The sequence below is a fragment of the Marmota flaviventris genome, chromosome 2, assembly GCF_047511675.1.
Source record: "Marmota flaviventris isolate mMarFla1 chromosome 2, mMarFla1.hap1, whole genome shotgun sequence".
Classification (NCBI taxonomy): Eukaryota; Metazoa; Chordata; class Mammalia; order Rodentia; family Sciuridae; genus Marmota; species Marmota flaviventris.
The window spans coordinates 3981740-3996273 of NC_092499.1; the positions used below are offsets into that span (position 1 = coordinate 3981740).

The following is a 14534-nucleotide window of genomic DNA, read 5'->3' on the forward strand; positions in this document are numbered from 1 at the left end:
ATGTAGGAAAGCACAAGGCCAGAGGCGGGAGCAGCAGACCTGAACCTGACCAGGCAAGCTGAGCAAGTCCACCTCCTGTGGCGCATCGTGAGGCTGGCCTGTGCTGTCTGTCAGGATCTGCTGTGTGTCCACGGCAGTCAGGGCTTGGAAACCATCTTGGACCGTTGGCCAGGAACCAATCTTGGGAACAGAGCCAGAAAGATTTGTTCCTGGCACAGAGGCATCCACAGTGTGCCGGGACACATCCGACAGCTTTAGTGCAGCTGGCCAAGTGCAAACTCCATTCCAGGACCCAACAAAGGGCATTGGAGGCTGGGCTGAGGCACTGCAAGGACCACGCCATGCACCATAAGTGACACGACTCCAGACTGTGGACCATCTGACCAAATGGTGTGTAATTGTTGCCCCCATGTCAACTGAATTTGTCACTTCCTCTGACAGGAAACAGAGCCAGGAGATGATCACATTAGGAATCCCAGACTCGATTTTGAAAGGCAGCTCATTCCAAGGTACCTGCAGGCATCGTGGGCCCTCTAGGGTTTTCTAACCAGTGCTTTGATAGAAACAGCAAACTACATCAAATACGCTAACACTTAATTCTAATATGGGCATTCTTTTTTAAAATAAATTTTTAAAATTTTTTTAGTTGTCGATGTCTTTATTTTTATGAATATGTGATGCTGAGGATCTAGTGCCTTACACATGCTAGGCAAGCACTCTACCACTGAGCCACCACCCCAGCCTTAATACTGTCATTCTTAATGTGTATGTTTTATGAATTCTAATTCTTTCACCTAAGACAGCAAATGTTAGTATTTTGGTTATTTACACCTCCCAGAGGCTCACACCATCATGCAAGTCCCCCCACAAGGTCCCTGGGCAGTGGCAGCTTCAGGTGAGGCCAACACCCCCAGCCTGGGTGCAGGCAGCTTAAGAACCGAGAAGAACTGAAGCCAACTCAGGAAGATTGAGCCCAGTGAACTGCTCTGAAGCAGTGACACACACCCCTGCTGCATTCACAGAGAAGACGGACATACAGTACATCTGTCAAAAGCCCCCAATTCCCTCAACATTCCCCAAATTGATGTGATAACGTAGAGCAATGTGTTCCAGACACTTGATGGCTTAGTGTCACCAAATAAAACTTCTGAAGGATCCAGCTGAATAAGATTAAAAAAAAAAAAAAAAAAGAAAAGAAACAACAAAGAGTAAGTCGTCCTGCTGGCTGCTGAGCTGAGGAGCTGAGGAGCTGCTGCAGCACAGGGGCGAGATGCCCTGAGCTGGTCCTGGCCATCTAGGTATGCCACCTGTGGCTTCTTCCAGGAGCAGTCATGTCACAGTTAACGAGCACCTTCACACTCACAGGCTGTGTTACGTGCGGCCACAGCTTTCAAGGACAGGAGATGGGCTCCAAGCTCTAAGAGACCCGCGTGCTAAGACCAATTTCTGCACACACGGGCAGATGCCCACAGTGCCACATGGGTGAGTCTTCGCGGGCAAAGAACCCGAGCACTTCCAAGTGAGCCACACTCTGACAATGGAGGGGACTCCAAAGCACAGCCTGATGCCATACCAACCCTTCATTCAGCAAAGACCATGCTAAAAATTGAGCAAATTTAACAGAAGATAAACAAATAGTATATTCAAGATAATTTTAATATTAATGTTTCTTGTAAATTAGAAATATCACTCTTAAATGATGAAAAGTACTAGTGAAGTAGCTATTTCCCCCAGTTGCAGAATTACATTATATATACACATTATACAGAGTTGATTGCATTAGAAACAACAGTATTAAAATAAACATTAACAGATAAAAAGGGTGTCTTCCCTTCCCACCGTGAAGGGCCAGGGATCCACCACACTCAGAGCCATTTTCTATTAGCATTAAACTATTGAAGTGCAAACAATATTTCAACATGTAAGACTGCCGCGTCCACCTTCCTGAATTACACATTTAAGTCAGAAAGTAAACCCTTTCTGTTTGAGTGCATTCTAGGTTGTCTTCTGACCACCCAAGGTATAAAAAACCAGTGCAAAACCAGTGAGGGAAGTACTACTCGTAACAGCTGAATCAAGGAGGTCTCTGTCCAAGAAGCACTTTATTTACACTATGTATATATGTATATATTATATATGTGTGAGATTTCATTACATCGAGTTTTAGAGTAAAAAGCAAGAAAACATCATTTCTTATTTTTACTGCAGCCCCAACAGACCGACTTCAAATGGAAACTTCTTTGGGCGGGCAGCAGAGTGCGCGGCACGGCGCCACATCACCGGTCCGCACAGCCCTCAAGATGTCTGCCTGCCTGCCTGAGGCCTGCCACCCTGGCGTGGCTCCAGCGCGGCTCTCCGTCCGTCGTCCTCGGTCCCTGCAGTCCCGCGCGTCGGGGAGTCTGAGCGCAGTGGGATCGCTACACTACAGTTCCACCTGGAGAACTGGCCTGGTTTGGGGATGACAATAAGCCCTGCAAACAAAGCAGTCTACATTAATCCAGCAAGACACAGGGGTGCAGAAAGCCCCGTGCTCACCCTTCGCCAGCAGCGCACAAGGTCAGTTTCTGTCGGTTAGGACGCCAGTGCTTCCAGCGTCCTCTGCTCCACCCATCTGCTTCCTCTGCGGCCATTGCTCACACTCCTACCCATGCAGCCTGTGTGCAGGTACACCTGGGCCCCAACACTCCGCAGAAGGGACAGTGGGACTGGCCTTGGCTGGGGGGTACAGAGTGGTCTCTTGGGCCTGAGCAGTCTGGGTTCTGTAGAACTTCACTGGCCCAGAGGTGTGGGCACCTGCTGGGTCATCAGGGCCTTCAGGCAGGGCTGTGGCCCCCTCGACTCCCCACTGCAGCCCAGGGCACGACAGTTCTGGTCTGCACACCCGGCCCCTCAGAGGCAGTGTCTGGCCCCCAAGGACACAGTCTACTGGCATTTTTAAAAAAGACATCTTTCTTTTTTTCTTTTTGGTGGTGGTGGGGTGTCTTTCTTTCTTGCTGAGTGGTGCAAAGGCGGCACCCTCTGGATTAACTGACCTCCAGGGTAGAGGCCTACCAATACAGAAAAGGGGGTCCAGGCCCTGGGGTGGGAAGTCCTGCCGTGAGGCTGCAGCTGCATGTGAGAATCAGGAGCAGAGTGTCTCCATCCTGGACACTGCATCGTGCTCACACCAGGAAGGCCAGGCAGCGTCTGCCCCTGCAGGGAGGGTGTGAGGAACTGGAAGGCTCTCCTGTGTGGCCTGCTTACAGCCCTTGCACACAGTCAAGAACATTTGCGTTTCTTTGCATTTATTACTGGGATGCATCAGAGTCCATCATGTGCTGAACGTTCTGAAGAGGACAACAGTGTGGCCTGAGGCACGGGCTCCCGCCCCAGCATAGGCTTCTTACGCTCTCGGCTGGATTGGGACTGCTGACGTGGTGCGCTGTTAACTCTAAGCACACATTGCCACATTATCACACATGGGCCTTGTAGTGATACGAATGAGGGGTGACTATCTGAATCAACCTTCAGCTGAGTCCACACCCGGCTGGAGGGACACTAGGGAATGGCTGAGGGCTCCATGTCATTTGATCTGCTGTCTCTCACCTCTAGATAGATCAGGCAAGAGCAGACTGAATGTGGCCCTGGCCCCTGCCCCATTTCTGTAGGAGCTCTTTTCCTCTCAATCCCCACAGGGGGACAGGGCCCTGTCCTGACTTTTGTGGTGAAGAGCTGCACACACCTCGCACTCCCACTCCCACTCAGCCCAAAGCAGGGGAGGAAACCTGGACGCCACAGGGCTGGTGCACCCAGCCCTGACAGAGGGGGCACAGCAGGTAGAGGAGAAGCCTGAGCCAAGTGGGGGGCAGTGACACCGCAGGTGGCAGCACATCACGCACACCCTGGCATGCACGTGTTGGTGGACGGAGAAAGGAGCCCACTGGCACTGGGCTTCAGCCACTGTCAGTGCCACTAAGTGAAGAGGCAAGGGGCTCCCTCTGGGGGGAGAGGGGCCAAGATCCACAGCTGGGCCAGCCCTCCACCCTTGGCCTGGGGTGGGGAGGGGGACAGGGTGCCCTGACACGATCCCCACCCTGGCTTGGAAGGTGCTGCCTCTAGACCAGAGTGGGCCAAAGGCACAACTTCTTGGCAGCATCTTTAACAACTAAAGAGCAGGCGAGTGCTGGGCTGTGGCTCAGGGTACAGCGCTTCCCTAGCATGTGGTAGGCACGTGGGTTTGATCCTCAGCACCACATAAAAATACATAAATAAAATAAAGGTATTGTGTCCATCTCCAAAAAACACCAGGTGAAACTAACTTTAATCTTATTTAGATGAATATATCCCACTTGTCTCAACATGTTAATCAATATGCACACTGTTGGTATTTTTGGTGGAAAGCCATGGAGGTCGCTGTGTGGGAGGCACGCATAGCACACTTCAGTTTGGACTGGCTCCAGTCTTGGTGTTCAGTAGCACAGGAGATCCATGACAGCTGCAGGGACAGTGACGGTCTGACCGTCACCCCGCCCCTCCTTCCAAATGTGACCACCCTGGAGGATGCAGCAACTTTACCTGAAGTTCCAGGGGAGGGTGGGGGTTGGAGACAAAGGGTGACCTGGGCACCAGGTGGGGACACTGCCTGCACTGGCCACCTCCTTACCCCCAAGTCACCAACCCTTGGGCCAAAGGAGAATCCCCGCTCTTAGCAGAGGAAATGCACACTTGTTTCCCAGTGTCTGCGGTGGCAGCCCAGAGCCAACCACAGCCCACACTCTCCTCTGCCACCTTCACTGTCCTCCACAGGCTCAGGGTCAAGAGCGAGGTTCGGGTCTCCACTCCTTCCACTGCCCTCATACCCCTCCTCCTCTGGGCTCTGCAGTCCACAGCAGGGTGGGGGGAGTCAGTGGCTTGCTGGTGGGCTTCGTCCTTGTCATATAAACCCTGGTTAACAACTACTTCAAAAGAGTCATTGTGCAGGGCTCCCCACCCTCGCACCCTAAGCCAGGAAGTAGCCAACATCAGGTATGCCTTGGGTGAAAACCCCCAAGGCCCAGGCACTTGGTCAAGGGCTTACTGGAGCCCCTCCATAAAGCCAGAGGAGAAGCAAATCACCTCTGAGAAGTTACATGGCTCTGGATGCCCATTCACTTCTTGGAAACAGAATCATTTTGCCATGATGGACAGTGGAGGCAATGGGGGAAACTGAAATTCAAAATGAGATAAAATCTAAGTTGCCCTCTTTCTTTTTGGTGCTGGGGTGGCACCCTGGGCCTCCCACATGCTAGGCAAGTGTGCTACCACTGAGCTCCACCATCAGCCCATGCTTTAGTCTGCACAGTTCCAGGCTGTCGAAGAGGAGCTAAAAAACAGGTACTGAGGATGGTCTACACCACCTGGGGAAGCCAGGCTGCACAGTCTCACCAAAGAGCTGTGGGAGCCCCATTTTTAAGGGTGGAGAGTCTGCTCCAAGCCGTCACCAAAGTCAAGCACACAGTGATCCTGCGGCCCACTGGGCAGGTGCTAATTCACTGCTTCCTTATTACTTTCCATGGGGGGCAGCGAGCAGGAACAGCGAAGGACCCTGAGGTGAAGGTGCTGAAGGTGCTCCTCTGTCCAGTCGTCCTCAGCAACCTGTGTGACCTATGGTCTGTGCACCAGAAATGGGACAGCTGACACTGAGGTTTTACATATATCCATTAGGCAAGAGATGCCCAGCAGAGTGATGCAACAGACCCCAGGGAGGGTCTACCGGGGTATCCACAGGCCCTGCATCTGTCAGGAAGCTGACCTGGCCTCAGCAGAGCTGCACTTCATTCCTCCTGGAGATTTCATTTCAAAATTAAATGATGAAATACTCCAGCTCTTAGCTTGGGTTTGATTACCATTTACAGTAGTCAGCAATAGAATTAAACTTTGTTCCAGCAGCATGTACAGGAAAATGATATTTTGGTTTAAAAACAATTTACAACAAAGGAACGTGTCCATGTTCCGCTCTAGTAGACATCGCTGATGGGGGAGTCTGAGAGCAAGACAAGACTGTGGGGTCAAGAGGTTCACAGATGGGGCTGGGGCTCAGTGGTAGAGCGCTCGCCTAGTACGTGCGAGGCCCTGGATTCGATCCTCAGCACCACATAAAGAAAATAAATAAAGGTATTGTGTCCAACTACAACTAAAGAATAAATATTTAAAAAAAAAAAAAAAAAGAGGTTCACACCAGAGGACGGTCGTGTCCTGAAGTTCTGTCAGGCCCACGCTAGCCTTCTGGCTCTGGGTTCTGGGAGGGCTTCCCCATGCACCCATGCAAATCTGAGTGGCCCATAAGAGTCTGAGGGGACAGAACCTCAGGCGCAGCTGTGGGATGAGGCCTGGAAGTTTCGATGGAATGCCACCTCACCAGCTCATCTACCTGGGATTGGCCAAAACCCTCTCTGGTCACCCTCCCCACCGCAGACCAAAACAACATGCAAACCAGGCTTTACTGAAGACAACACAGTTTCTCTCTGGAGGGCCAGCAGCAAGTGCCATGGGAGCCTGCGTTCCCTGTGGCCACAGGGTGGGTAAGGGGGTGCAGAGATGTTCGCTGGGAGCGGGAGGTCAGCGAGGCCCTCTTCAGCGAGCTCTTTGCCTGCATTCCAGCGTGACTCGCCTCAGTCGGAGGCAGAGAGCTCAGCTCTGTAAAGTGATGCTTTCTGGAAATGGCACAGAGCACAGCTGACCTCCACTCACAACGTGCCTCCCCTAGGACTCCTTCCCCCAAGAATCCATTACTCTCACTGCCACGTACCACATAGACGCCAGAGAAGAGCTGGACAGAGGAGCCACTGTTCTAAGGCGTGAGTGGGGCCCAAGTCTCCAGATTAGATAAGCCAGGTTTGGGAAGCCCAGGGAGGCTGTGCCTGCCCACGCAGCTTGCTGCTCACGAGGCCCTCTGGACCTTGGGCACCCTGGACCTGACCCCCAGCAGGCCACACGGAAGGTGGCCACAAAGAGGCCATGCAACCTGTCTCGGTTACTGAGAAGAGCCACCCAGGGAAAATAATCATGTTTTGACATCTAGGAGCAGAGGAAATAAAAGGTACAACCAGTTAAGTGCTCCTCTGAGGTCCCTGTACAGAGGAAAGCACTTGCGGTCAGGCCAAAGCCCTGTCAGCACAGGAATCCAGTCTGCATCCTCTTGAAGCCCTTCCAGCTGGCCACACTTGAAGAGTCTGCCCAGCCCAAAAGAGAGGCTGGCTTTGCAGGTCAGCACTAGAAGAGGGAGGCCAGTGTCCCTCTCCAGAGACCCACCAACTCGGAACTAACCAACTACCACTTATTTGCATGGGCAGCCACAGAGCAGGGATGGCTATATAATTTTTTTCAAGGTAAAAACAAAATTTTTTTTTAATCAAAATGTGTGTGCCATCACCTACCTTTTAGGGCTTTGAATCTACTCAGTGTCAAGAAAAAGCCATGTGCTGCTCCCATGGCAGTTCGTGGAGGTGGCCACATAGCAGCTGCAGATCTGAGTGCCCTGTCTGCTCTGGCAGTCTAAGGGCCAAGGTAAAAAGAGCATGTGTGCCAGCCCCGGGGGCTCTGCAGGGCAGCACGCCCCTGGAGGAGGCCCTGAGCCAGGCTTGTCATCTCAGAAGCGGCAGGAAAGTGAACCACGTGGGCCAACTCTGCCTCCTGCCACTCACCCTTACCTGCTTGTCACCTCTGGCTCTGTAGCATCTGGAGATGGAGGTGCCAGCGTGCTGCTCAAAACAGCAGCCTCTGTCCAGAGGGAGTAAGGGGGCTTTACAGCAGGAGGATACAAATGGCTAATTCCTCCCACTCCACGCAGAGTGTCACTAACACCCACTCCTGCTTGCTCAGCTCTTGAAGCACTGGGCTCAGGGCTGGCATCTACAGGACAGCCCCAACAGGCATCACAAACCTGCAGCCACGGTTCCAGGTTAGGGGCAGGGACCATGAGAAATCTATCTAGGAAAAGAGCTCCTACAGAGGCCTGCCAATCACCCTCAGCTTGCTCCAATGGTGGGCTGGGTGGCTGCAGAGCACCAGAGGCCACACGCTAAGCTGGCAGTGTGGCTGACTTTAGAGTGTCAGCATTCTCAGTAAGCAGGGATGGCTCAGTTGAAAGTCAATCAGAGTCCTTCCCCGGACTAGAGTCAGCATGGACAAGGGTCACGTAAAACAGTATCTCTGGCCTCCAATACACAGTTCCTTTAATAAGCTTCTAATTATGAGAAACAGTATCAGCATTAAGAGGTAGTGATTTCTAAGGCTGTTTGTTTCATATACATTAACAAGGCCCTTAATTTTACAGCATTTAAAAGTTTTTCTTGGTTCACTGACATTTTTTAAAGCTTAGATATGAAAATAACTATTGAAAATTATCTGCATTTACAATGCATTCACATGTTTATTTAATGTCAACATACAGAGGACAACCCCCAAGTACTTCAGAAGGTCAAGTGTGAAGGTAAATCTCTTTAGCTGTGACAGTGACAAGGGAACAGCTAAAAAACAAAGCAGTGAAACAGAAACATGATTTTCTTAAAATTATAAAGTAACAATTCTGATATTCAAGCTTCATTAATTATTGCAACAGTTAAGAACTTAATTTACTAATATATGTTAGGAAGGCTCTTTTTTTTCCCCAAATTTATTCAAGTTGTCAAGAAATTAGATAAAAATGTAAAAAATAAATACATGTGAATTTTACTTTTGATTTTCACTAAAGGTAAATATCCATACAATTTTACAGTGTCACCTGATGACAATCTTTAATAAATCCAGGTATACAGAAATTTAAAAGGCAGGAGTTTCCTTTTACACTTTTAAACTTGAGAAACAGCAATTTAACTGTGACACAAAGTTCATGTAACAGATGCAGCAATAAATTAAAAAATGAGCATCAGTGGGATAGTCTCCCTCCATTAGAAGGGCAAGCTCTTACAGTGCTGAGCTCGGATTTGAGTTTCAAAGTTGACCATCCAACACAAAGTGCTTCTACAAAGCCAGCCCCAGGCTTCACTCTCACCAGTCTGAGGTCGCCTCTCTCTGGGACATCACTGGGGCACTGTGATGAGCACCTTGTTAACCTGAACCAACAAGCAGTGTGGGTCCAGCCACTCGGGTCAAAAGGCACACTCTGCACAAGGAAGGGACCCGGCTGCTGGCTCCCCTGGGCTCTCAGGATGGGGGCCAGAGCAGCCTTCACCAGTCACCCAGAGCAGGGCAGGAGCACATCTCTGGGTCACTTGCTGGCCTACACCTGCAGGCTGAGCCTCTCCCCACCTGCAGACACATCTGCCATAGTTCTGTGACTGGCACTCAGAGCACCTGCTTCTCCTCGCTCCCAGGTATTCTGTGGGCCCAGCCCCTCCAACAGCACGTGACACTGCATGCCATGCATCTTTCACACGAAAAGCCAATGCTGACCTGTCTCCCCTTCCCTGGACAATCAGGGTTTTTCCCAGCCTGACATTTTCCTCACTTTGAGCTTGCTCCACAAAGAGGGAAAACCTCCCTCCAGGCAAGAGGTGACAAAGGCCCTCCCTGCACACTGCAGACTCAGGGTGAGGCCTTTTCACCAGTTTCAGCATTGAGTCTAACATTTCAAAGTTTCTTAAAAATTCCAAATCTACCACAGGATATGACAGGATCAGAGAGAAATGGCTGCCTGGCTATTTGCCAGCTAGGACTTGGGTGTTGGCTTAAGCCAAGAGCTAGAGACAACTATGAAACCCAACCCGGGATGTGTGCATATACCCATAAACACTGTTCCTCAAGATTTCTGAGTGTCTTTGGGATGATAATTGTTGCAGCTTCTGTCTGTCTCTCCATGCTCTGAGGTTTTCTATCTTAAAGCATCCATCTTTAGTTTTGAGTCAGGGGCTCACAGGAAAAACCCTTCCACACACCTGCTCAATTAGCACAAAAGACAAGCTTAGGGTTCTTTTTTCTACAGTATTCGGGGATTGAACCCAGACCTTCGAACACACTAGGCAAATGCTCAACACCTGAGTTACATCCTAGCACCATCCCCCTTTTAAAAAGTATTTTCATTTGAGACAGGGTCTTTGTTGCTCAGGTTTACCTCAAGCTTGCCATCCTCCTGCCTTAGCCTCAGACACCCCTTGGTAAGTAGGATAACAGGTATGCGCCCCCATTCCTGGCAAACTTAGGGTTCTTTACCACTATTTATTTAAGCAAAATTGGAACCCAAAGTTCCTGGCACTCTCTTAAGTGTCTGCCTACTCCCTCTTGCGCATCTGATTTTAAAAGAAGGTACAGCTTTCCCAAGGCCCATCTCCAGGCCTCTTGGGGATGTGGTCTCCCCGCTGAGTAAGGAGGCTGTCTGGAGGGGCTGGGGCTGCCTCACCAAAACCACAACAAAGCTGGCTCCTGGAGCTGCTTGTGGGTCTGAAGAAGGTGAGCGGAGCACTGCCTAGGCATGGAGCCTCCAAGGACATTGGATGCTGTGCAGGGACAGCCGCCCTCACTGGGCCAGAGCAAGCCTCCTTCCCAGTGGCCTGGTGTGGACTACAAGGTTCAGCCCAAGCCTGACAAGCAGTGCTGACCAAGTGGTAACAACCTTCCCTTTGCTAAAAGCTGTGTTTTATTCAGAGGTGAGGTTAGAAAAGTTATCCTTGCTCCTAATAACGTTCACACTGAAAAACTTTAATGAGGAAGCTCAAAGTTTGGTAAGAAACTACAAAAATGCTCCCCAAATTTCTCATAGTGGAAGCAATTAGCTCTGCAGCTCATACTCAGGAGCCCTGCTTGCCCCTCCTCGTCCCCTCCCTTCCTGGGAAGGGGAGCCACACCCACTGCACCTGGGTCCTCTTCTGGAGCTGCAGCACCTTCCCTTCCGGTCCTGGAGAACACCAGGCCTCTGTCCTCCTGCCTGCAGAGGGGCTCTGCCAGCTCTCACAGCAAGAGGCAAGGGGCAGTCAGAGCACAGGGTGAGGGCAGGGCAGCCTGGGGCTGACACTAATCTGCACTGGTCCCTGGACCTGGCATTGGAGCCTTGATGAGGGGGCTCCAGACAGACACTAAGGATACTATAATCAGCAGCAGAAACTGGACGAAAGAGCTGGAAGCCTAGAGGCGCGAGCACATACACAGGCTTCTATCAGGACGTCTAAGGAAACAATGCTCTTCTGCCTCCCCATCCCTCCCCCACCCCACCAGCATGCTGAAGCCAGTGCAACTGGGAAAACTAAGGGGGCAGCATGTTAGAAAGTGTCTGCCTGCAGCTCTCCTGCCAGTGACTGCAAGTTTCACCATAAATGCTACTTACCTGTGACCGGCCACTCTATTCAGGCCAAATACAGTCCTGAGTTTTGAAACTGCATACTCAAGGCCTCAGCAGCATTTGAAAGTGAATTTCTAGAACTATATTGGGACATGAAATTGCACCTAGAATATTCATTACTAGCCCCCCTCACAGGCAGCCCAATTTGACCCCCAAAGCTTAAACAGTCTCAAAGATGCTATCTTTGCTACCTTAGATCAGTTAACCTTTAGGAACAAAGGACACATATTCAAGGTAAACAGGACATTCCCATTCCCATGAAGTGCCGCTCAAGGTCGTGAAGTCCATCAACATAGGTGAGATGCCCTGAAAGGCTGCCATGGCACACTGTCACTGCCACCACACTGAACAACAGTCATTTGCAGTAAGGAGCATGTTTGTGATGGGGACATGGATTGGAACATGGCATGACAAGAAGTGGGAAGCAGGCCTGGGTTGGCTTGGGCCTGGCTCTCTGGGGAGAGCTGTGGTAAGAGCAGGGAGCTGCTGCTCCATCTACCAGAGTTTTGACACATAAGAGAAAGGAAGCCGCCAGGTCTTCTCTTTAATGAGCCACATTCACTACTCAAACGGGTATAAATTATCATTATTACTATATTTAATTACAAAAGTGGGTGAAATAGAAAAACAATCCTCAATACTCCAAATAAGTTAACAAATAAAATAACTATCATCTTGACACAAAACACAGAGCTCAAACAACCACCTCATCCACCATGAAAACTGGAATTTGAAAAGAAGCTCCTTATGCAGCTGAGAAGGGCCATAAGGAACTGGAATCAAATTCGGCAGTTTCCCATAGAATCTGCATAGCCTTTCCACCACAGAGGGAGCCAACACAGGCCCAGAAGCCTGGCGCTCAAGGGGGAAGCACAAGCACTAGGCCGGCATTGGCATCCCAAGCGTCATCACAGATTCACAACTCCCAATAAGCAAAAGGGAAAGCTGCACCTGTGATTCCCCTCTTCGGGGGAAACTAAACCCTCCCAAGTGCCCTGTGGGGAGGTACTGTGCAGCCCTGGGAGCTTAATGGTGAAACAGAGCCATGGAGCCTGCCCATCGCCTACAGTCATGCCTTACTGACCCCCAAAAACAGACAAAAAAAAAAACAAAAAACCCAAAACCTCCTTTTTCCCTTCTTGGGAAAAAAACATAAGCCAAGCACATCTGACATGAAAGTCTTGGCTTATGTGGCAAGAGGCACTTCTGACAACAGCTGCTGGTGTGCTCAGCTGCAGCGCATGCTAACTGTCCAGGCTCTGGGTCAAGTGGAGATTTAATGCACAGAGTCTCAATCAGAGTTCTACAAACTGCTTCTTTGGAAAAAGATGTTTATTAAACAATTTTAATTGTCATAAAATGACTAAAATGGGTTTTAAAAATTAAGGCTCTTCTCTTTCTGTGGATTGCCAGAACAATGTAAAAATAATATCAATCAACCCTGCTGAACGCTTTGTTCCTAAAGTTAAATTTCATAGATTCCTAAACATTTTATGATTAAGATAAAAAATTGGATATAAATGACAATTAATGGCCATCTGTACTGAACACACACTCTGATCAGGTGTACAACAGTCTAGTTGAGTAGTTAAGCAAAAATATTCCAGTTAAAGCATCAATTTTAGCATTTTAAAGTCATTGTCCCCTCCCCACTGTCATGATTTCCCTAAATTGAAATAGTCTGATACAGGAGTGCTAATCTTGGGGCTCTATATACTCCCAGAAGGATGACTGACTCAGCTGGCAATTAGTTTGATTATATATTTTTTAAATGCGCTAAGGTGAATTATCAAATGATTCAGAATTACATGGCATGCAGTATCCAAAATTATGGCTCTGATGCATTTAGATTTACATTAAGAATAAGAAGTGTCATTCACATTCATTGTACATCCCGCCCCTCCCACAAAAAAAAAAAAAAAAAATCACTACCTATTCAAGTTCTAGATCTGGTGCAGCATTAAGGATTAAAACTTACCACTTTACCAGGCCTTCCCCATGTGCAAATAAATCCCTCCTGACAAGCAGTGACTATACAGTCTTCAAGAAAAATTAATACAGTCAGTCTTTCATGTGCTATCTTTTTACAGATCAGAGGCTCTAACAAGGGAACGTCTTCCATCCGAGGACACAATGGCGTTCCCAAAGTTTTAGCGGGGTCCGTTTTGGTTTTAGTAACTAGATTCAGTTTGTCACTGCTCTTGCTAGAAATGTGTCCCATGCTATGGTTTCGCTTGTGGTCTTTCTCGTGATGTCTCTCCTTTCGGTCGTGCAGTGAGAGTGTTGCGAATTTGCTGACCCCAGAGGCAATGGCCCCATCCATGACGCTGCTTTTGCTGCCTGCATTGGAGACCGCCGAGTGGGGAAGGCTGTTGGACCGAGGCAGCGGAGGGGGCACAGAGTTCCCGGGTGTTGTGACACTGTTCCCATTACTTCCAGCGGGAGGACTTGTGGCATTCATGACATTTGTGTGTGTCCTTGCTCTTGAGAGGGGTTGGTGAGGGAAAAGGATGTCTTCCGTAAGGTCCCACAAACACAGCTGTGTATCCTGGCCCACTGAACCAAACCGGTACGTAACACTTACGGGGCGGCTGTCGGTAGAGTTCCGCTTGGACAGCCGGGACTGTGTACTGTTTGCTCGATCTCTGCCAAAATGAAGAAGGTCCTGGAAGTCCTCATCACTGCCACTAAACTCCATAGGGTCGCTTTCTTCTACGCTAGTAGTATAGGGATCAAATGCCACAACACTGACCCAGGATTTGTGCCCGTGGCCTCTAGCTATTACTCGACAGTCTACAAAGGACCAGACTGTCACCAAGTCGTCCTCTCCACCTGTCACAATGTACTTGCCATCTGGGCTCCAGCACACACACAGCAAGCCCCCAAAGTAGCTTTTCATCGTACCGTGCAGCTCCACCGAGTCGAAATTGAACACCCGCAGAAACCCGTCCTGGCTCACGCATGCTAAGAACTTGCCATCTGGGGAGAAAGCAAACTCGCTGAGGGCCCCCTCGCCCACCGTCCACTTAAGGAGAGGGTTCCTCGTGGATTTGCTCTTGCAAGTGTGCACGGCAAAGCTCTCTCCCTGCTTCAGAAGCTGGTAGTGGGGGGCTGTGGTGCCACAAGTGTGCTCCACATTATACAAGTACATGTTCCCACTCGAATGGGCTACTAGGAAAAGGCTTTCCGAACCGGGCACCCATTTGACACAGGTTACGCGTGCCTTGTCTATTAGTCTCTGTGA

The 14534-nt window shown here is 49.7% G+C and overlaps 1 protein-coding gene across 4 annotated transcripts in view; it reads right to left on the reverse strand.

Moving 5' to 3' along the window:
* Nucleotides 1-1638: 1638 nt before the first annotated feature.
* Wdr20 (WD repeat domain 20) overlaps nt 1639-14534 on the reverse strand; it is a 74032-nt gene continuing 61136 nt past the window's right edge. For 2 of the 4 annotated variants that reach the window (XM_027946625.3, XM_027946624.3), the window contains 2 exons: nt 13269-14528; nt 1639-2471 (listed from right to left, as the gene is read on the reverse strand). In XM_027946625.3, coding sequence (XP_027802426.1) covers nt 2418-2471; nt 13269-14528 — 1314 coding nt within the window. In that variant the 3' untranslated portion in view covers nt 1639-2417. The remainder of the gene's footprint in view (nt 2472-13268; nt 14529-14534) is intronic. The other 2 variants (XM_027946629.3, XM_027946628.3) reach the window with 1 other exon arrangement.